General features: G+C 43.1%; 1 protein-coding gene across 5 annotated transcripts in view; it reads left to right on the top strand.

Moving 5' to 3' along the window:
* Positions 1-24,338, top strand: part of WDFY3 (WD repeat and FYVE domain containing 3) — a 2,538,776-nt gene that overhangs the window by 875,021 nt on the left and 1,639,417 nt on the right. For all 5 annotated transcript variants that reach the window (XM_069630405.1, XM_069630406.1, XM_069630403.1 and 2 more), the window contains one exon: positions 8,920-9,138. In XM_069630405.1, the coding sequence (XP_069486506.1) occupies positions 8,920-9,138 (219 nt within the window). The remainder of the gene's footprint in view (positions 1-8,919; positions 9,139-24,338) is intronic.

The raw sequence follows: 24,338 nt of genomic DNA, 5'->3' as shown, positions 1-24,338 counted from the left end.
AAAAAATGATTTTGGTTTGAAACCAGTCTTATTTTCACACCCACTGTCGCCCTCGGGTTGGTGTTGTCTGTGGTGGTTTGATGCTCTGGTATATACACTTTGAAGAAGTACTTTAGTCTGATGTTCCTAAAAAACCTTTTTCGATCAAGTTCAGTTTGAAAGGGGTTAGCCTTGGTAAATGGTACAAAGGACAGACCTATTTCAAGGAGTCGCCTCTCAGTTTTGTTGATAGGACGTGATGATAGGTTAGAAATGGGGATCCGATTGTTCACTGTTTATTGGAGTACCACTGCCTGGTTCTCATTTGTTGGCCTGATGTCAATAGTCTTCTCTTGGGTCGTCCTCGTAGCCCGCCCCTCTGGGAAAAAAAGGATGTTGTTGAGGTGGTCCTGTGTTGCTGTTGCCTGATGTGCTTGGATCACTGTTGCTTGATGAGGCTGAGCTTCCCGAAAAAGTGACAAACCTATTCCTTTTGTTGTAATTGCCTTTTTGTTGTTCTGTATAGTATGTTTCGCGTATGATACAGATAGGTCTTTTCTTCTCCATAGTTCTCTAAATCTTTTTTGAATTCCTGAACCTTTCTTTCAATGGTGATCAATTTGAACTTGCCAATTTCCTCCTCCTAGTTTCTCCAATTTTTTCTTTGCGTCCTGTTTCGTAAGATTTTACATGAATGTCTTCTCTAGCTCCAACAGTTCCTAGCCCTGCTTTTAGCATTCCTCATCAGATGTGTCGATCATGAGGATTAACCAATCACGGGCTGCACTTATTCCAACCCAGCTGAAGTTTTCTTGAATTTGGGGTTATCTGTGAAAACTCTCGGGATGTTCTTCACTTGTAGCCCCTCTGGGATGATTCCTGCGTTTAAATATTCTAACATGAATTTCTGATGCATTTCTGTCTGAATGAGCTTCTTTTTTTTGTTGGTTAATTGCTTCTAATTCATCTTTGGACAATCCTTGGGCTAGAATCCCTTCGGTGGTACTGAGTGTGGAAGTTGTTCCCAATAATTTTTTTAAATAGTTGCCTGTATATGAGACAATATTCAAGTTTTCCATATTTTGTTATTGTTATGGAAATCAAAATGTGGATTTAAAAGTGATTTAGATTAACAATCCCCTTTTAGAGGTTGTGTATTTGCCCGCAGCCACGGGCTGTACTAGAAGTAGTGTAACACGGGTGCCTGGCTCGGCCCCGATCTACCCAGGTAGGTTCAGAATTATATAATAAACCGTTCATGGTGACTGCAACCACATACATTCATCGCATTGACCTTAGATAAAGAAAAATATTGCTCTTAATTGCAGTATGGGCATACAACAGTGTTTTGCCCCAATGTATTTAATGCATAAAATGTGATTTTTCACGATCAATTTTGCGAGGAAGGACACACATTAGTAACAGAAACTTTGTACATAATACATAGATTTTCGGTCCAGTTGAGTATTTAAACAGGACAGGTTTTGAAAACTTCCAGATTTGACGTTCCCAAAAAAGCAGGGAAAATGCAGCAAATCAGCCTGGGCAACATATAATTCAATACACCTAGATTATAGTTCACATATATGAGGAATGTCTGCATTTGAACAGGGCAACAGGTTTTAGCCAGCTTGGTATTAGGCACAGCCAGAGGTTTTGAGCAGCAGGATTCGATATTTAGGAATACAGATAGCATACAACTTATAACTAAATCATGCAGAAGCAGAGCACCTCTAAATTCAAATCTCAAATATACAGCCACAAAAGCATCATTTGGGTAAAAACCTGCAGATGTCAAGCATCAAAATGAATTGACTGAAAATACAAAGCATTTAGTGCAACCCTGGGATATTATCAGCAAAAGGAATGACATAAGGTCCAGTTTAAAAATGTCCACATTAGAGTGCATCAAATTGATTTTTAGAAGCATCCACGTTCGATTTCAAGGAAGCCAGTTAAGAATATCCACATTAGAATGCAACAATCATGTTTAGAAAATGCAGGATCGATGTTTTAATTCCAGACAAAATGTTAGCATTTGATTGCATCGTAAATCGGCAGAACAACTAGAACAGAGGTGAGGAGCGACTAGCAACTTACAGCGAGTTGATGGCAGTCATCCAGAGTAGGGTAGGTTAGAAAAAGTAGTACAGACCAGACTATAAGGGGAATATATCCGGAGGCAGAGGGGAGATAGTAAGAAAGTGATTTAAAGCCAGGCGTGAATGCAGGTTGCAAGGAGAGGTAGGAGCAGGCTACCAGTGTGAAGGCTCAGTGTGTACAAATTAGAATCAGGCAGCAGAGGAGTGGGGATGGGGATGGCTCAGGGGGAAAACTCTTACTGTCAGGGGGCTCCAAACATCAGAGGCGGCCAGAAGAATCAGAAGATCCAGGGCAGAGCCGCCCTGCAGCCATGGCCAGACGGGGACCTTGTGTGGGCCTGGCTTCATCTCGCCGGCTCCCGCGATTGCCCTCTTATTCAGATGCTGAGCCAATCATGGCTGTGAGGCGGGCTCCGGGGCACAGAGGGAAGGCATATTCACTGCCACACACAAAAGGCTGTGACCATCTTTAAACTGCACATGGTGGCGCGGGTGAAATGAGGCCCAAGTGGGCCTACCTTTTTAAACTGTTTTTCTGCTCACCATCCCCACAACATGAATACCGGCAAGAAGAGGGAATGATGGAATCCAATGTGGTAGAAAGAGTCCCTGTGCAACACAGGGGCTGGGGATTTAATTCCTGGATCTTTGCTATACACAAGACCCAGGTGGGTCTGAGGGTTGTGTTAGACGCATCTTTCCTTAACCTTTATCTACCCCTAGAAAAATTCAAGATGGTGACCCAGCTTAGATTGCAAAGCCCCTCTGTGCGGAAGACTGGCTATGTGCCCTGGATGTGAAGGACGCTTACTTACATATACCAATTTGACATCCCCATCGACAAAACCTCAAATTTTCTTTCATGGGGAAACATTTCCAATACAAAGTCCTCCTATTTGCTTTAAATTCTGCTCCAAGAGTCTTTACAAAAATTATGAATGCAATTGCCACCTTTTTGAGGAAAAGGGTCAGCATGTCTACCCCTATCTTGACGACTGGCTCATCAGAGCAGTCTCTCGACAAGAAGCAACACAGAACCTACAAGCCCTAATCAACACACTTTTCATCTTGGTTTTCTCAATCAACACCAGGAAGTCAAAGCTAACCAACCCCCACTCAGAGTATTACCTTCATTGGTTTTTAGTGGGACACAGTGCAAGCCAGAATATTCCCCACTCCAAAGAGGAGTGAAGCATTTCATAGCAAAGAACTGCACGACAGTGTGGTGGTATCAACCCCTGTTGGGTCTCCTTGCTACTTTCATTCTCTCAGTACCACGAGCAAAGCTCCAAATGAGGAGGATGCAACTTCATTCGGCATCGTTTTTGGATCAGGAGACTGGTTCCTAATCGTAGAGTGTAAAGATCCCTGCAGCTCTCAAGAAGGATCTCCTATGGTGGAAAACAGACTCCAACTTGTTGACTGGGGCTCTATTTCCCCCTCTACCACATGCAACAATAATAACAGACTCTTCCCTAGGGGGATGGGTGCAACTCTAGGCCTCACACGACTCAGGCTTTGTAGCCCCCCCAGTGACAAGGAGAGACATATAAACTATCTGGAGTTGAAGGCAATATTTCTAGCATTTAAAATCCTTAGTTGCCATTATACAGAACGAGTTGGTGCTAATCCTGACAGTAGTACTTTGATGTTTTACGTAAAATAACATACTGGGCCCAAATCCCCCTTCATATGCAAGCAAGCCCTCCGGTTGTGGGAGTGGGCGATAGAACAGGGGTATTTGATCTCAAGCAGCTCATTTACCAGGTCAGACCAATGTGGAAGCCGACAGGCTCAGCAGACGCGGCGTGAGCTCCAATGAATGGGAAATCTAGCACTGCCTTTTCTTGGAGTAAATGTCTGGTCACCCAGGCATGGACCTCTTTGCGATGAGCAGCAATATCAAATGCAATAGGTTTGCTCCTTGGGAGGGCCAGGAAGATAATTTGGAGGGAGACGCCTTTCGGATAGATTGGTCGGAAATAAACTCTTGTGCATTCCCTCGAACCCCTCTTGTGCAGAAGGTCATCAACAAATTCAAAATAGCCAAGAATTGAAATTGTATTCTAATAGCCCCTCTTTGGCCCTCCATAGCATGGTATTCAGACCTCATGAGGATGGCTCACCCGGGACCTTTTAAACTCGTAGTATCCGATTAGATGCTGTCCCAACAAGGAGGCGCAGTGCTTCATCCTAACCCACAGGCGATGGCCGTAGCAGCTTGGTGCCTGAAAAGCCGAGGATGGCACATTTAAAGTTGTTTGAAGACAAAATGGACATTATTCAGTAGGCTAGAAAGGACTCCACTAGGTTCCAGCAAGTGGCCGAGGTTTTGTTACTGGTCTCAACAGAATGCCATTGACCCCCTAAATTGTTAGCTGGATAATGTCTCACATTTTTGGCTTATCTAGTGTGTTCAGGTGCACAGTGTGAGGAACTCATGGTGGCATAAGTAAGACGGACACAAGTGATCACAGTTCAAGGATGTTTATTGAACAATTAATTCTGTATGCAGGTTGGAAAAACACCTAATCTAAACCTAAATATAAAATGGGAGCATGAGTCGACCATCAACTGAAAAATAAGGCCGTCCTAGTGGCGTTGTCAAATAAAAAGGGCCAATACTAAAAAACCTACTGCCAAACCTTTCAACGAATACAAAAAAGGGTGTGGCATATTTCTCAAGAAAAGAAAAGTGTTCTCAAATAATATGTCAGGATGCAGTAGCCTGGGTCTCCCTTCCCCATGTTTTGTACACTGGGTAAGATGGGAGTTTGGAGCATAGTACAGTCTGTCTTCTTCAGCACGAGAATACAGTTCTAATGAATGCTTTCAGGAGCGTCGATTGGCCAAGTCTCATTTCACTTGAGTCTCTTGCCTTCGCAGGCCTGGCAGATTCAGCTAAAAAAGCAAATGTTCCTTGATCAAATGTTAGTTTGTTTCCACTGTTTGCTGGGCGATGGGCTCACCCTTGGTGCTACCCCTTCTTAATTTGTTTACCACATTTCATGTAGGGTGATGGCTTCACTCCTGGGACCCCCTCCTCTGGGCGCTGACCCTTCTCAATTGTATTTCACAAATGTATTTGTCAGTTCTCTTCTTGCTTGAAAGCTTCACCCCTGGATCTCCCTCAGTCGGGCTTGGACCCCTCTTGACTGTCAGTACTCGGGTGATGGCTTCATCTCTGGATCTCTCTCTGCCAGGCTTGGACCCTTCTTCTCTGGCATCCCTCCTTTGGGTTCACTCTTGGCGTTTCTTAACTTTTCCTTTTCCTTACGGTGACAGCTTTCACCCGTGGATCCCCCTCTGCTGGGCTCTGAACCCCCTCAATTCTTAGCCTACATTCACCGGGTTTACTGGGCTCTCGATCAGGGTGATGGTGGCTTACCCCAGAGTCCCTTTCTTTCACACTCTTTGTAGGTCTTTCGATTCTACAGGGATTTTACTTGATCGTCTATATGACCTCATTGACCTATTTCGCTGGCCTTCTAGTATCTTTAGTTCCTCTCATATGGGGCTTGAACAGAGTCTCTCATGTTATCAGTCATGTGGTGCCGGTTTTCCTCTGCAGCTGATCTCCCCTCAACACTGTACAGTTCTTTTAAAGTTCCTCGAACTTGTTTCAAAACTTGCCACTTTGTGATTATCAGTTAACACTGCCCGGTTCTTGTAAGCTCTCCCCTTGACTCACTGGCTTTGATGAACCGCTTGGCTATCCTCTTCATTGGAGTCGAGGCTGGTACCCGGTCACGGGAGCTTCCCTCGCTCCTGCTTATTGGCGTAGGCTTGCCCCATGTACCGTTGACATCTGTTGCAAGACACTTGTGCTATTGTTCGCAGTCTTAGGATCACTTCCACGAAGGTTCTGCGGGCCGGGTATAAAAAGGGCAAGGTCTCTTCTCTCCTCGCCACGCTCTCGATTCCTGATGCTTTTCTCCTTCGTTTGAGCTACCACGTCTGCGTACCTCTGCCGTTGTGCTGTCTGCCGTGCTCGCCTTGCTCATATTGTGCTCTCTTACTCCACCTTTTATCCCTGTGGGGAAATGAATGGGCCGACAGGTGTGTGTTATTCTGGTTAATTGCCTGACTTTGCCTGACGGCAGGGTTAGGACATGTCAAGTGGACAGGGTTTACATTAGTCTGTTGGCTTGGGTGTGTAAAAGTGTTGTTGTCGGTAGGGGGCGGGTTGGGGTGTCAAAGTATCCTACAGGGTTATAAGGAAAAGAGGTGTCACATGGGATCATGGCTTTCGTATTTGGGTTTGGGGTGATGTCAGAAGGGTAGGTTTTAGAGGGTTTTCTAGGCAAACCAGAATGACACGAGTTCCTATCGTGACCTGAATATGGAGGATTGTGGGAATGGTAGTGAGTTGTCAAAGCAGCCGATTGACAATTAGAGGGAGGGGATTGGTAGGGTTCTTCAAGCAGATGGGGAGAACTGGAATCGGGGAAATTAACCAGGGGTATTATGGGAACGGTAGTGCCTAACTCAAGTAGAGTGGGTGTTCGGGACAGAGTAACTAGAGGTATGTGGAATATGCTTTGAAGCACTTCACCTGTTTATAAGTGCTGTATAAACATACAGTAAATAGATTAAATACATTTCTGGGAGTATCCGGATAAGAACCAAGGAAAGCGGGAGTCTGGGAGTTGTGGTTTGTAACAAGTTTACCAAATGTGAATAGGTTGTTGGCTTTATTTTTGGGTAAGGAAGATTCAATGGGTGGAATAGATGATGAGCAGGAATAGCTTATGAAAGCTTCTGAAACTTGACTCCCCTCACCAGCCTCCCTGTAATGGTACCGCGTCTCACATGGGGTATTGGCCTGAGCATAACCCCGGGTTCCCTTACTCAGGTGATCCTCCCCCACTGGTCCACCCCCAGGAACTGGATCCAACAGCGATGGGCGTGTCCTGGCCACCTGTATAAGGGATTTTCGAAGTCTTACTGGGAGAACGCCCTCAGGTTTCTCACAGCAGGTAGACACCTGCAGGACATATCTACCTGCCTTAACGTATAGGAATTCAAACCAGATTATGTTCTCTTCAGCTAATCCCATCGTCAAAAGGCACCTGGAAGAGTTGACAAGAGTATTTCTACCAGTCCGAAGGCCTCACGCCCCCTGGGATCTTAATGTTGTTTTAGCAGCTCTAGCTCATGAACCTTTCAAGCTTATGGCCTCTACAGACATTACATTTGTGACTCTAAAGTCAGTTCCGATAGTGGCATTAATATCAGCAAAAGGATTAGTGAAATTCCAGTGCTAGCAGCATCTGAACGATACACATCTACAAAACAAGGTCATTTTTACACACTCACCTAACCTTTTTAACTAAGGTTGTATGGGTTTGACATAAACCAAGAGATGCTATTACCCACATTCTTTCCTAATCCGCAGTCACAAACTGACAAGGTCTTGTCCTGCCTAGATGATAGACAAGCTTTATAATTCTATTAATGCAGATCCAAATCATTCAGAAGCTCTGAGGCTCTCTTTGTAACCTTTGGCGGGGCTTCGCCAAGCAAGCCTCTGAGGCATTGATGGCTACATGGATAGTGTCTGTAGGCTTCTGCTATACATAAGTGCAGTGCAAATCACCTCCTGAAGGAGCACATCTATTAAGAGCAAAATTAACTGCAGTCACTTTTAAGCGGCACGTAGCCTGGGACGTAATCGGCAAAGCAATGTGGGCAACACCGTCGTGTTTCTGCCATCATTACTGTATGGATGTCAGTTTAAGCAAAGATGCAGCATTTGGCCAGTCAGTACTCAGACAATTGTTTGCTTGAAACTACTCCATGCATCACCTCCCTTATGTTAATGTTGCATTGGAATCTGCCATACAGTATGGAGGAAAGGGGACAGTATTTAGGAGTAAGAAAGTTACTCATCGTAGTGATTACTGTACTCGTAGTAATAGTCTCCTTTCCTCCAAGTGCCCCACGCCGCTCATCAAAAAATGTGTAGTTAGGGTAGTCGTTCCTGATGCATGTGTTTTGGGGACTGAGGTGTGGCACTGTTGAGGTGTGGTCAGCGTGCGTGGCCATGCCTATCCTCGCACCTATACGTGCTAAAATTTTAATTTAAAAGGGAAGTGCATATTTTGCCGTGCAAAAGTCTCCGGTCCTGTTCCCGTGCGGGGTGCCCCAACAGTATGGAGGAAAGGGCCCTATGTACCAGGTGTACAGTAGTCACTCCGGTGAGTAACGTTTTCTTTTTAGGCAATCCCCCGATGCATGTTCATGTTAAACCTGCTCCTGTTTAACAAAGTTTGCAAATGAAATGTTTACCAGGTTCAAATTTGATTGAGTTAATAATATGTGGTTTTATTTTATAGAAGTTTGTTGATTTGCTTTCTCATTATTAAACTATTTTTTTTTTACTTCAGCACCACAACTCCAAATCATGTATTGCTACTTCTGTTATGTGCTAATAGACTTGGGCCTTGGTGGCAATAACTTGGTGGAGGGTCATTATCCTGCGATAATCTCTCCCTCGGTCTATAAGGCTATATTATATGGTTACTGCACATAAACAGGTCGTTGTGTATCTTACTACACCATGTTTGAAAATCGTTGTCCAGGCAATTTCAAAAGGATAAGTCTGCTTTGTCTGGCTTTTTTTAAATCATGTGTAGGAAATAGGAGACTCATATTTTTATGTCAGTGCGGTTTCACTCAGTTGTTTATAATTTTATAGTAAACAACCCAGAACTGCCCTTATGTGCTCATGAGTCAAGAGACTTACATTTTTTTAAACCAAAACACTTAACCTCCATGTTATTGTTGTAAAATGTGTTATTTGTAGAACTAACCCCACACGTTTTGTTTTGTTCAGGTGAAAGGTTTTTCCCACCTCCTTCTGGGTTAACATACTCGACTTGGTTCTGCATTGAACGTTTCAGCACACCACCGCACAACCACCCAGTCAGATTACTCACAGTTGTACGTCGTGCCACTTCTTCTGAGCAGCATTATGTGTGCCTTGCAATAGTCATCTCTGCAAAGGACCGGTCTCTTATTGTTTCCACAAAGGAGGAACTGCTACAGAACTATGGTAAGCTGGACTTGCAGTAAGAGTTTGCCATTTCTGAAATTACCTGCAGTGCTTTTATGGTCTTCATTTGTGTTATAGTGATTTTTATGAATGAAAATTGCAGAAGGAAGGGTTTTTGCAGACTGGACTTAACCTTTACTTTCTTGGCTGTCACGTTCCATTGTGGTAATGCGCATTCATATGTTAGTAGCAAGCTTGACCTATGCACTATTACATATTGCTACTTTTAATTTCAGGGCATTGTAGTTTTGTGTCATGAACATTACACTTCAATATCGTAAATCGTACACATTGGCGATTGTTTTTATTCTGACTCTTGTGGGTATTTTCTCAATTAAAAAAATAATAATAATAGGCAATGAAAACACAGAGCTGCTAAAAAAGTAAAAAAGTTGATCATTCTTAAAACAATTGTCGGGTATGTAACATCACTCAACAGCTATCATGTTTGTGTATTTCTTCCTAGTTGTTTTGCTCATATTGCTTAAATAACTTTTTACAGTAACACGCCTGTGCGGTCTACTTCCCTCTGTGCCAATGCCATTTCTAGTGTGCACTCCATCAGTCTGTTTAAATGCCACTACACGTATTCTCCCATAGTTGGTACTGGATTCCCACCACCCTTAGAGGGATGAAGAATCCCTGTGGTCTTGGTCCTCCAGAGGTATCTCCCTGGTTTTCTCCCAATTCTTTCAAACATTCAAAATATGCAGAGTTTTGACAAGTGTAGATTAAATGCATGGACGCACCTACGTACGAACGTACGTAGTTCTGAAAGGTTGTCCATGTCAGAAATATTCTTTGAGTTCCAATAAGTGCACATTTTTATTTTACAGGCTAGCGTATTTCAGACTCCATTGTACCAATAATGATGGCCTATTGAGTTAACTTGTGTCTAAAAATGTGCGTTGCTAATAACAAATGGGAAATCACCTCACCTCTCATGAAAAGTAGACGCCCTTCCTATGTATATCTCATAGAACTTCTACAACTGACAGTGGCAGTTGAGTATGTGTAAGACCTGCAGTCACCTTGAAAATGTGTCCCTGTAACTTTACAAGGTTGATGCACTAAATATGCACAAATCGGCCTTCAGCTCCTCCAAGGACGACCTGAGTTTGTAAATTGAATGCTCTTATATTTCATTGGTAAATAATGGATACACTTGCAAAAATGCAAGAGCCCTCTGCTGAGAGGAAGGCCAGATCTGTTCTAAGGGGCAGACAGAGATTCAAATGGATATTTGTCCCTTGGTATGACACAGAGAGCTAAAACATGATCCTAGACCATCCTGACTGGACACTATCCCAAAGAACAGATTATTTGGCCCTATGCATTCTGTCATTTCACCCCAAGTTAGCAAAAGTGGTGAAGATTTGTTCCCAGGGCATTAGGCTTAGAGATAGACTGCACGGTAGCTGCACCTCAATGATTATGCCCAACATGCCAGAGACATGTCTTGGTGATGCTGTTGGTACTCTCCTCCAGACAGGGGACCAAAGAAGACCAGACAAATATACAAATAGAAATGTTTTCTCTGATATGGCAGAGAGAGCTAAAACATGTTTGTAGACTCTTCTGAGGGGTCACCATGCCATCAAGCAGGTTATTTTGTCGTGTTATAGGGCATCTCACATTTTTGGGTAACTTGTTAGTTCTCTATTCTGTATAATAGAGGCTTCAAATTCTACTCACTATAAGGTTTCCCCAAGTCAGACCTCTCCAGCACCTTCCAAGATCTCTATGCCAAATATCAACGTATACTCTGGGCCTATAAGCATTTGTATAGCCTTGAAATTGGCTTTCACGCCCCTTGGGCCATCAAAATCACTTTCTGAAACGGTTACATCTCTTGTGGTCGCCTTATTCTGTTGTGGGTGCATGAGCCAAATGCTTCAGTTGGATGGAGTGCTATTGTTACTTCTCCCGCAGGCACAGCTCTGCTTTAGTGACAAAAGGGTCCTTCTAAAACACATGGGAAATGTATTCACAACATCACCTCCCAGTAATAAAAAATCTTTTTGTATAATCTAGAGAGAAATGTGAGCTACCTATAGGGGTTGGTTGTTTTTGCATAAAGTGGAGCAAAAAAAACTCCTCTTGGTTCTTTACATCACTGATCTAAGTGGGAAATTGGGGTTACCCCCAATCTCAACCATTATACATTTAGGGGTAACTTAATACTGAAAGCACACATTCTACAGAAATATAGAGACTGGTACTGTCAACTGAAATTATCATCGATATACCCCACTGGCATAAAAGCGAAGTATTTATTGCTTAAATCCAACTTTTTCGTGGCAAAGTAGCTGACGACACTTTAAGACAAGGAAGTGAAAATCTTGTATTTGAAAGCCAGACTAGGGGTCTTTCCATTGGCAGCCGTCACAGATATTTGTGTTGGGGGTTCTACAGTCGGATGCTAGATTTGTCAAACTGAAAACGAGGATTTTCTCCATCTCTTAATCTTTTGCCCTCTAAATAACAACTTGATGCGCAGATGGCTTTTCCCAATTTATAAGAACTTAAACATTGTGGACTACCATTCAGGCCATTGGTAACTTTCTGGAAACCCAGAGTGACTTTGAACTCTGGACTCAGTCTCAAAATTTGAAGAAAGCATGGTGTTTAAGAAGGCAATACATAGTAAGAGTATTTTGCTAATCAAAATTGTTATGAAACCACTTGTTTTTAAATTGGTATTTTAAATTTGAATTGGTATTTTATTGAATGACAGTTTCTATGTTTAAAAAAATGTTCTAGCCATCGCACTGATTTAATATTACTATATTGTGATGTTTTTTCTGTTATGTGGATTTTATGGTTTATATTCGGAAATACATTGTTTACTACTAATACAGGGGGTTATTAAGTGTGGAATGGTGGTCTAATGCTGGATGATCACCATTGGGTTTTATATTTTAAAAGTGTTAAGGTAGTATAAAGTTGTATTTCTGTACATGGCATGGCTGACTTGGAGTCAAAACAACTGTCTAAGTAGGATTCCTGCAATTCCATTTTCTTGATCATTCCCTTTCTGGATGAAAAGCGTTAAAGCTGTTCACTGAGCAATGACACCATCAAATATAATACATTGTGCAATTTCAATTCGCCCTCTTCTATGTTACTCATGACTTGCCTCTCCCCCAAATGTACATACTTGTCCCTCTGCAATGTCTTGATATGCCTGTCGTATGTATCTGAACAGGGAAACTCTTGGAAGAATGAATGTAGAATATTCACTTTATTGGAAGCAATCTTTACCAGCCATGCATTATCTAAGCTCTGGTCGGTACATGTGTTCTTCATAAGCTGCCTTAACAAATGAGTGTAATTTTCTTTCCATAATGCTAATTTTAACATGGAACTACCGATATAAGAAAGCTCAGTCTGTTTTAAGATGGGTTGCATACTGCAAAGTGGTTCCTTCCTGCGGAGTGATATCTGATTAAGGACATATATTTTATCAAGATTAAGTTGAAAGTGAAAGGAATCCTTCAAGTGCTCTTCACACAAACTTCTCAAGAACTTCCTTTGGTGTGTGCTACTGTCCTCCAAAAATGTGTAGTGAAAATGGACCTCTTGTGTTCAGTACCCTGATAGCTGATTCTTTTATGCTTTTGATTATCTGAATGTACCTTGCTAGAAGCCTAACTTGCAAGCCAAACATATATTATAATGGTAAAATTATATATTATAATGGTAAAATTGAACACCCTTTCCTTTACCCCCTTCACTAGTGTGACAGGGTCAGGAGCTAGACCCTTTCAGGGGGGACCTGGGATCCCTCCCTACATGGAACACAGGGCCTGCCTGGACATAAGCTATAATGATGCAGCCCTGTTCCGGAGTCGAGGAGGAGAGCTTGGGGAGACTCTGAACTTAACACCCCACTCCTCTGCAATGCCCTTTAAGCCTGATACTTCACAGTACTGTTGCTGCCAAGTGTTTCTATTTTCTTTTTCCAAAACCCAACTACTAGGGCGCACCTAGGAGCAAGAAGAAAACCCAGCCTTCACAACAACCAAATCGCGTCTAGCACCTCAGAAATGCAAAGAGCGCACAACACAAAAACGTAACTTCCAGACCCACAGCATGACAAAGAAATAGCACAGAAACCATCATAGAATGCCATCAAACTGTGCTTGAAAAGGGGAGTAGAATTGGAGGGATTTGTAAAGCTTTTCAGCTGTGTAACACAGCCCCTGGGTAAAAGAAATGAATAGGTTGGCCCCCAGAATGAGGTGGGCATTGAACCCCCAATGCAAAGGATGGTGGAGAGAGGGCAAGGTTGAGGGGACCAGTCAGAACCGGAAGTGCACAGTATATAGGGGATTGCATGTAGAACAGAGTGTCAGAGTGAAGGTAGTAGTGAAGGAGCTTGAAGTAGGGTAGTGCGGGCAGTAGATTGAGTGAGTGGGTGTTGGAAGAAATTAAGGATTGTACAGAGGGGGTGTGAGGAGAAGGGTGCAGGAGAGAAGTGAGGATTTTGAGAATAGTGAGCTGGGTATATTAGGAGAGGGAGTAGGGGACCATATCACTGGAAGGGTGAGCAGGGCACCATATCCGTGGATAGGGTGTGAGAGGAGGGGTGCGAGTGGGTTGAGAGAAGAGGGGTGTAGGGAGAGGAGAGGGATCTGAGGCAACGTAAGGGGAACTGTGTTGTGGGAGTTGAGGGGAGGGGTCTATGGGGAGGGGTCTATGGGGAGGGGTGTAGGGGGAGGAGAGAGATGAGGGGGGAAGTGTGGGGGACCTAGTGGGAGGTTAGGAAAGGGACATAGTGGGAGGTGAGTAAAGGGGTGTAGTGGGAGGGGATAGTTGTAGTGAGAGGTGGTGTGTAGTGGGAGTGGAGGGGTGCGGTCTAGTGTGGGATGAGGAAAGGGGTGTAGTGTGAGGTGAGGAAATGAGTAGGAGAAAGGTTAGGGAAAGAGAACAACGGAGGGACAGAAGATTAGAGCGGGGAGAGGGGAGGAAGATGCTCTAGACCAAAACCTTAGACAGACACTGCCACTGTGTAGTCTTCCATGGCGTGGCAGTGTCTGTTAATTGTGGCACGCCTCATTCATGATTAGCCACCTGCCCATCGATCTCGAATTGTGATCGGGCAGTAATACAAATGAAGCATTGCACTTATTCTGGTTTCAGCAACAGTGAGACTGTTTTTTCCCCATTAACTTCAGTACTTATCATTGACCACTTAAAGGGCTCAATCGGGTCCCCATTAGCGCTCACTGAAAGATTATGGATGTTTGCTGTTATATCTGGCCCACAAGTCTTTATTAACCTCAGGCACCCATCACCCTCCCATTCTGAATAGTTTTTTTCAGCTTTTACATGTTGGCCCTGGAAGTGGCTGGGAATGAGATATCATCTAGATGGTATTTAGCCCACCCCTGCCACTCATATTTCCAAGTATAATTAATGTCTTCTATTTCTTTAATGACTACCAAGTAGGCACTATGGACTAGTAAGCAACTAAGCTACCACGATCTCTGGCATTCTTCCCTTTTGAGTCTCTTCTGTGCCATTCCCAGTCGCCATATCATCATCTACTTTATCTTGCCATTTTCAGGGAGTACTCCTGCTAGCTCTCCAGTTATGTCCTGTGCGCCTTCACTGCTTCCTCCAGCCAGCTGTCTTTTAAGATCCTATGTGAATAACATCCATCTTTTTGTTACATCCATCTGTATTTAACATATTTTCTTTACTTTCAGTGACTGGGTGAAATGTGTGGCTCATCTACAGGATGGAGTCAATGTCTGTAATGACTTGTTCTACTCCTTTATGCACAGTACCCCCAACCATGTGCACTCGGCCTATAGCAATCCCGTACTTATTTGACACTGGTACCAGCCGCTCTTAGATATTTAAAATGTGTCCCTGGAGAAGATTTGCCCCTGCAACCTGCCCTTTGAGCCACAGGTTCTACCCTCTGAGGTTTCTCCAGCCCATCACTGCGATGTAGCCCTGCCCGCAAGGCTTTGCCATTTCTTTCATCTGTACTTTGTGTTGTTTCTTCATCTCTGCCATCAGCTTATTTCCATCTGTTCTGCCACTGAGCCTAAAACATTGCCTTTGAGATTCATGATGAACTTGCTGATGGGCCTTCCTAGAGTCTTTTTGGTTTTGGCACATATGCTGGTAACTTATTGCCACTTTGGCCAAAACAGTGCCATGGAGAGGGGGAGAAGTAGTAAAGAGTGGTGAGAGACAGAATATTTGGTTTACATGACAACTGGCAATACTTGTGGAATGCTTTGACCACTGCATTTATTGTTTCGTATGTTTTCTGTCATAAACACCAATGAGAACATATTTGACCTGCTATGTGCCAGTCAGAATTTAGGATGTAGGGAGATGTGTGCGTCAGTCACCATGCTTTCCCCTGGCAGTCCATCTTAAAGCATGCATGCACTCAGCCTCCATCTCTAGGGGGTCCTTACCTTTCTGCCTGATGCTGCAACCCCCACTCCCCAGCACCCACTAACAGCGCCCAGTGCCCCCAGACATGGCGTATGTACAGCAGGTGCTGGAGCTCACATTTCATAGAGAGGTGGTGCGCCACCAGGCCATGCGTGCCAGTCATCTTACCTTCAAAGAGCTCCAGCTATGCTGGGAACAGTGCGCAGTGCACACAATAAACTGGATGAAAGATGGGAGAAACAAGCAGATAGGGGAAAGTGGGAACAATCGGGAAGGTGAGGGCCGCAGTCTCAGGTGTACGGTGGTGAGTCTTGCTGACATCAGCACATGCTTATAGTTTGTGTTGCTGCCTCGAACACTGGCTTGCTTTTCCAACACCTCCCTGCATGTTTTCTTTAGATCACATGCTCATTGAATGTGCATCAGTGACATGCTCTCTTGAGATAGATCATTTTAAAAGGAAATACGATTCATTAACAGTCAAAGTGCAACATTAAAAAACCCCAACCACACCTATTCACAACTGGTGGTAAAAACCAACCTAAAATTAAATACAATATATCAAATAAAAATCATATTTCACCAGCGACCTTTTTCTATAAATGGTATCTAAGGCTTCCTTAAAATGAGCTGTGTCAATTAAACATTTCTCATATTCACTATACTGAAAATAGTCATAGCATCCCTGTGTGTCCATAATTGGTTATTGATAAATAAGGTGAGGCATTAGCCACCGTTTTCTTAATTTAATCGGGAATTTACGGTCCATTAGGAAGTGCTGCATATCTTCCCTGCACCGTAAACCGCACAGACAAACCTTTTCCAAACCAAACCATGGTGGCCTTGTTCTAAGCGTGAGCACAATTTAGCCTGGCCATTAGGATATGTCTGTGGCAGTTGGCAGTCTTAATCTTAGTTATAACCGGGGCAGAACCAGCCCGTTTAGGTACAGGAGCTAATATTTAAGAGAGAGTAATTTCATGCTTCACCTGGAGATCATCAGATTTCAGCTATGCAGCTCTCTTTAAGGGGAGACCTGCGCTGGCTGCAAGTTAAATCACCCAATGCAATTACGTCCCTAAGCTTTCATCCTTTCATTAGGCTGATTCCGCTGTTAGATTAGTGCCTTTAAGTTCAAAGAACCCATTTATCTGTACTTAAATAGATCTAATAAGATTCAATACAAACATGATAAATATATTCCAATATAATTATATTAATCTGTTTATTTCTAGAATAGAGCAACAAGTCCTGATATCTTTACCTGAAGAAGGACGTGATGGCCCGAAACTCATAGTAAAAGATACGAGATGCCATTTTGAGAGTTCACAGCACAATCTAAGCATCCATAACAATTCCTATCGAGATGTCTGGATAAACAACATATGTATAACCTTGCCCACTACCAAACTTCAGCAGAGAAGCATCTAATGTTTGCACTAGACCTGGTCCTGTACATCGGGAACACAGCCACTGTTATTTAATGAGGAGTACCAAGTGTGTGGCACTGATCTTCTTATTAAAGAGACCAACCGTAGGCTGTTTAACTGTTATGTACAGACCCAAAAAAATAAATGCAGATTAAAAAGAAGTAGACATTGCTTTAGTTTTATTAAGTACGGTTGTAAATATCTTAATGGAAAAAGGTTGTGGTGTGTGATAAATTTTTTTTATTGTAAAAGGGGACTATGCGAGATACCAGCATGCAATTCATTTCCTCACTAATGCAAGTATTACATATTCTTGTGTTGTAGGCACTAGAGGACATGAGCATTTGATCAAATTAACAAATGGAAATTCGGTGAATATAAACTCCTGTCCAGCATCTAGTGATTCTGAGGGTTTCAGAGGTACTAGTACGCAGGAAGGAACCTGGCACTCTGTCCAAAAATATTTCATCAATTCTAGCTAACAATGAATCCTCAGTTTGAAAAGATCTGCACCCCAAACTGGGCAACAACTCTGACAGTCAAACTTTCCCCTTTCCCCTGCCTCCCCAACGTGACGGCCATACTTACTGGCCCTTAGTTTGGAGAGGAACATGCCATTCACCTTTGATTCCCAAGGATCATACTAGTTAATTTGGTAGGCATTCCTACATTAAGTAAGAGGCCATACGATATAGGAGATTCTCTGCTGAACAAATGATTGCACTGATGAAGACACAAACGTGGTTGTCCGTTATCATATGATATTGAGGCTTTATTGCTTTTTTCAGATAAACTGGAGGCTAACTGCAATGTAATTGAAATGGTATTTGTCCATAAATCAATAGTAGAATGCTTACTTGCCTGCGGGTTCCCGGCGCATAATAAATAAATACTGGCAATTGATGCTAGATCACAGACACCACTTGGAATGGTAATCCAAATAAGAGGGACCAACCCCACCTCAATTTCAAGCTACTGCTGCCTCTAGGCATGTTCTTCTTGAGCAGTGAATTTTAGCTAACATGTTCCCAATTGGAGCTCTCAATTTGGAATAGAGCCCTTGGACCATCTCCCCAGACTGTAGATTGTGAGAAAATGAATACAACTTGTTCAAATAAGGACTTAGTTACCCTACAACTCAGGCCTTGGAACATTGCTTAGATTAACAAGTTAGATGATGCTGACTGGCATTAATATTTGGGATGCATGCATATAATAGTCTTCCAGTGCCATTATTACTGCATATAAAGCAGGTTATGATACATATAGTTGCTCTCCAGTGAAATCTGTGAGGGGCTGACTGAATGGTGCTCTGCTAACTTGGATTTCCACCAAATTTAGATGCACAGACATAGGAACTTGTATACACTTCATTAGATGTCCTCGGGGCACGGGGAAGGGGGAGAGGGAGGTAATAATCCAGCGTCTCTGTTACAAAGTTGCCGGTCGTGCAGGTATGAATACCTCCGTCCCCAAGTACCACACAGGCAATTATATGAACAATGCCTGTGCAATCCTTGAGGCCACAGGTGTGGTAGTTCGTCGAGTCTGGAGTCAGGAACTGCCGGAAGGACCCTTTGAGCGCTGTAAGGCAAGGAGGGATTAGTACAGGGCGAAATGCAATTTTACAGGGTATCTAAGAATAGAAACTAAACGTTCTTACCTATGTGTACTGTGGGCCCACCCGGAGAGGAAGGAGAGTGATTGGACCTGAGCTCGGGTTCGGGTAGGTTTCCACAACCTCTGGTATGATGATGGTAAGCACTGGGGTTGAAGTGCTTGATCAGGCGAACGCCTAGTGAGAGGCCATAGGCCCAGGTTCCAAAGAGTCGTGGTTCGTGGAGAAAATCCGTTAATCAGGCCGTGGTCGAGTAAACCAAGAGTTCCAGAGCTAATCAAGTTCAGGGTTAAGAGAAAGCAATCCGTTAGGCAGACCTTTGTCGAGTGACCAAAAGTTCCGATGGTGTTCAAGGCAAGTTCAGGGCGTGGAGAAAGCAATCCGTTAGGCAGACCGTTGTCGAGTGACCAAAAGTTCCGATGGTGTTCAAGGCAAGTTGAGGGCGTGGAGAAAGCTATCCGTTAGGCAGACTGTTGTCGAGTGACCAAAAAGTCCCTGGTAAATTCGGAGCGTAGCAATGTCCAAGAGAAAGATCAGCTGTGAAGCACCGTTTCGGTGTTTCTGAATGCATTTAAACCATTGGGGAAAATCACGTGATGCTCAACAAGGAAACGTTGAGGCGTGGAGGTCGTCACGTGATACCGATTGCATTTGGTCTCCTCACGTGACGATCAGGTCCACATGAGCAACGGTGATTGCGGCCAAATGGGAACCTCCAATTACATTGCCAACGGAGAGAAGGGCGATAGACACCAAGTCTGCCATGGACCCCCCTGACATGACGAGTGCAATGGTGCCGCCTTGTCTGTGCGCCCAGAGGTAAGCATCGGGGGCTACGTAATGTGGGTGTGTGGAAACGTGAGTCTGTGGGAAACATAGGAGTTCGTAAGGTAGAGGATGTGGAAGATGTAACAGTCTCCTTCCTGTGATGGTATTGTTTATTTACAATGTATATGTGAAACCCAGGTTGTTGGCCCTAGTATTTGTATTTGTGAGTTTATAAAAACTCACCTTGCAAAATAAACTGTATTTGGGTGCTGATCTTAAATGAACTTTCAAGCAAACATATAAATAGTATAATATGGAATAAATCAAGGAAATCAATACGTTTTTAGTGATTTGCAGAACAAAAGTAAAGAAATTGTGTTTTTTAGTTAAATCGGCAGAAGAATCCACAATTTAAGTCCATAGACAGAGAAGCACCTATCCCCTCTTTGAGCGTAATGAATGGTGGAACCTTTATTCGTTTTATAGCTTCAGAACGTGGTGATCTTGTAGGCTGATGGGAGGAGATCTTATTTGCGAGCTATGGGGGGGTGAATTCAGTCCGTTCATGCATTTATACATCAGGCATAAGACCGTAAAGTCAATTTATTGGCCAACTGCCAACCAATGTACAGAGGTTCGGAAATTTGAAAATCATTTTAACTGCTGCATTCTGGGCCACCTGTAATCTTTGAGGCTGGTATTTAGGAAGGCCCATTAACAAAGCATTGGCATTGTCCAACTTTGAGTGACCACCGCTCCAACAACTAATGGAACATCGTTGTGGCCCAAGAGTAAGGAAAATTAACCAAAGATTGCCATAAACTGACTGAATTATAATATTGATGCGTTGGTTACAAACCAAATCAGAATGCCAGTAACATCCCAGGTTCTTAACATTAGAGACATATGTATTGGGTAAACCAAACTAATGTTTACTATCTTCAGCATATGTATGATATAAGCGTTTCAATTTAAAGATCATTTTCATCAGGGGTTCAATATACATATTAAAAAGTATTGGGGACAAAGAAAATCCTTGTGGCACTCCACAACATTTCTGGGGAGATGCCCTTTTCCAGCTTGATGCTTTACCGTTGGTACGTCAAGAAGGAACAAAACTAGGGTAATGCTTTATTTGATACTCCTGCCACATTTGAGTCTAGCCAGCAGGATAATAAAATCCACTATGTCTAACACTGCAATAGGTCGAGTGGAGTTAGAAAAGACTCCTAAAGCCCAGAACTCAATTGATAGTCCTGTCATTACAGACATACATTGGTACTTGTGTATTAGAACACCCATTGGCACCCTGGTGTGGGGAGCCAGCCAATTAGGTGGCTAGGGACGCAGACTTCAACCGACGGTTAAAGTCTGCATTCCAATGTCGCCTGACGGCCTCACGCCCCCCGCTGCCATCATCTCCCCCATCCCCTTATTTCTTTTATTGCCCTCGTCCCCACGTCCTTTATTTCGGCTGTGGCACATTCACAGCTGCAACTTTCTCTCTGCTCCTGGCGGGCGTTCTAGAAAGGGAAGAGTGTGGCTCTCTGTGGAGCTCCACTTTCCCTTTTCAGCCATCTTAAGGCAGTATTTTCAGTTACTGAACAGGACACGGGCGACGTTCCATTGATTGACTGAAAATACTTTTTATTTTTTATTAATTTTTTAGCACCCCAGGTTTTCCGCTTTTGTAGTCTGCGGTGCTAGTGGCCTTAAAACCCTGTTCCAAGTGCTGGAACAGGGGTTAAGAGCCCATAACCCTCAAGCCCTTGGAACGAGGGCTTAACGCCACAATGAAACCGCTAAATTCTGTTATAGGAATTCAGTCTGACAAAGACGAGGCATGGGTCACCTACTCTGGCTGGGAAACCCTTAAGATAAAAAGGTTTTCAAAAGTAGGGTAATTACTGATCTGGTGCGCTTCCCTTGAATTTCTACCTGTTTATGCTGCATGTCAATACCACCGAGGTTCCCTGCTAAAGTACAGCAAAAGAAACAAAGAATAATTATTGTAGCGTGAATGAGTCATACGCAATAAACATATCCATTTTTTGTTAAATCGTGTTAATTTTATTTGTATGCATTTTTAAGACCTCATTTGTTTCTTTAATGCAAGGATTTCTATATAAATTATTTATTAATTAAATGTTCATAAGTCCAATTAGTCCTTTCATGAATCTAATTATTTCTCTTGATCTTAATCCTCAAAGTGTCCTTTTAGTTCTCTGGACCCTCTTAATTTTGTTCATTAATCCAATTAGTTCCCTTATTCTCCAATTTTTAATAAACATCATTAATCCAGTTTGTCCTTTTAGTCCTCCGTTTATCCTTTTAATGCTCTTGGTCCTCAACACGCGTTTGGCTACACACATAGCTCATCATGAGGAAGTGAATGTGACTTTGTTTTGTAACTGCATTCCTTACTGAACCAAATTTCCACAGTAAATAACATGGACAAAATCAAAGTCCTAGTACAGTCGTTTTATGGCGGCCAACGAAGATTGGGTCAACTGTATATCTTAGAAATCTCTCTGTCAATCTTTGTTCTATTACCTTTTGAGGCAAGCATGGTTCTTTTCCAGCCTAAGCAAAATTGGCGGCCTGTCCCAAAGATGGGCAAACTACACCTCTAAAGAACAACCACCAGATATCCCTTTTTTTACCTCTCTGCAATATGATCTGGCTGTCTGCTTCAGATGTAAGATCTTTGTGATTGAGTGCCAGGGAAATATATGTGGTGCTAGTTTGGTCATGTCTGCTAAATTTCAGCTTGTGCAGCAGAGCACTTGGTTACTGACGGCCAGTGGAGGCCATCCAAATAGGAGAGTTGCCATTGTGTCTAGTTTCTAAAAGAGCAAATTTAAAGTGTACCGTTGTGCATTACCCCCTGCCCCACCCCCTACAGTGTGTGCTTGTCGTTTCACTGCCCTAGATAGCTATACCAGAGTGGCAACCCTAAAGTTGTCCTCGAGCCGTTCTAAAATCTGAAGGACCGCTGTTTGGTGTTCTGGTAAGGCTATTTGGATGAGCTAAAGAAATGCTGGCTACAATAAGAATACACTCCTGATATGCTTCTTCAATCTGCCTAGAAATCTATCACAGGGTGCCGAGCTTTGCCCTGTCAAGTGCAGTTTTGGCAGAAGTGATGAGTTTTTCCTTCAAATGTGCATTTGTGCTCCCAAAAATGGTCAAAAATACTTTTATTTAGCCTTTAAGTTCCAGTAAACAATCAAAATCTATATAAAAACATCAGTAAAAATCAGCAACGAATTAGATATAAAATGCACAATTATCTCAACAAACTAAAAATTTCACAAAAATTACAGGTCAGTGAGTGCAAATCAACTGCATGTCATACATAGCGCTCAGAGTTTTGCCTGAATACAGGGCATAGATTTGTTTGAAGTTGCTTAGAGTAAAAGTGTTAAGGTTAGGAGTAAAAGCATAACATGCACAGTGTCAGTTATTAGTGCACCTATAATCAACAGGTAAGCTTTTATCATAATAGTAACTGAGGAGAGCAAAAACGTGCAACCTCAGGCACTTATCACTGGCCGTCATGCCAAGACCACTTTTCAGGATCCTGTTTCTCTGCAACCATCCCCCATTGATAAAACTTGCAGTTCTGAAAGCCACATGAGGAAGTGAACATTTTCTTAGATACCTAACTGGAGGGGTTTTTACATGACAAATACCTGCATTATTCAAAATAGGTTGCAGGTACATGCATTTTATACGATGCGTTTTGGTGCAGATTAGTAAAAAGTGCACAATATTTTCAGTTTGAGATCCACGCATTGGGCAGAGATCCAATTGTGCCCCCTGCCATCCTTTGGTTATGCAAGCTATTGGCAAAACCCAGGTCTGAATCGGACATAGAGAGACTTTTCCATTGCCGAGAGGAACCCTAATTCTACTGTGGATTTAAGGTATTCCACTCCAAATTTCAACTTCGTAGCATCAACTATCAAGTTTTCATACAGTGACATTTTTGCCTTGAGCTTCAGGGTATTCAGGTCCCATACATGAGACACCTGGGGATTATTCCCTAGACGGGAATCTAGACGGAAAAGACAAGCCTTTACATGTGTAAGCCTCTTTAAACTTTTCCCACTCTGGAGGCTCAAGAAATGTGACAGGGTGTTCCTTTATGTCTCTAACCCCTCTCCATTCCAGACCCTTGCCCAGAACAATATTTGTTTAAAAGAGGTCAGAGCCGCTATCCTAGTATTGTCGAGTTCTAGGTCGACCAGGACCGAGGGGGCTGATGAAGGTAAAAGCAGTAGTTTCTTTAAAAAAACATTTCACAGGAAGACAAATCAGTGATATTAACATGTCCGCACAGTTCAGATCTATACGTAGCTGCCGGTATGGCTTGTTTTTGGAATAATTCAAGTGCTGGGGAAATTTCCCCTCTACCATGCTTGGCAAAGAAGGATGATATACCACCACAGTATTTGGTCAGTGAGAGTGCTGATTTGGCTACCTGTGGGTTCCAACTACCAATGTCCTCAAAATGGACACTGCAGTAGTTAAAGTGGTTAACTTATTCGATACGCGAGTCACAAACACTCAAATTTAGTGTTCTCCTTTCAGCATGGGGCGGCTTGAAGACCCTCACTTTACATTTTGGGATGTTTAGAGCGAAGTTCAACTTTGTGCATTTGGTCGCAAAAATAGACAAAGCACGCTTCAGGCCCTTGGGCGTAGTGCACTGAAGGACTGTATTGTCTGCGTAGAATAATGCCGGGTATGCATCTGCTCACATCTTGGGGCAGTGCTGGCACCCACTTAACAAGGCATTGATCATTTCTTGCATATGGATATTAATATGGGTGGCAGGGTGCAGCCCTGCCTTACTCCAACATTCACCTCAAAGTCCTCAGTCTGTTCTCCCCCGGACCATACCTAACGGTAGCTTTGTTAGCAGAGTACAGTGAACGTGTAATTGCCACCAGGTC

The sequence above is a fragment of the Ambystoma mexicanum genome, chromosome 6q (assembly GCF_040938575.1).
Source record: "Ambystoma mexicanum isolate Mex_15411 chromosome 6q, UKY_AmexF1_1, whole genome shotgun sequence".
Classification (NCBI taxonomy): Eukaryota; Metazoa; Chordata; class Amphibia; order Caudata; family Ambystomatidae; genus Ambystoma; species Ambystoma mexicanum.
This window is presented reverse-complemented; position numbering and strand designations above follow the sequence as displayed.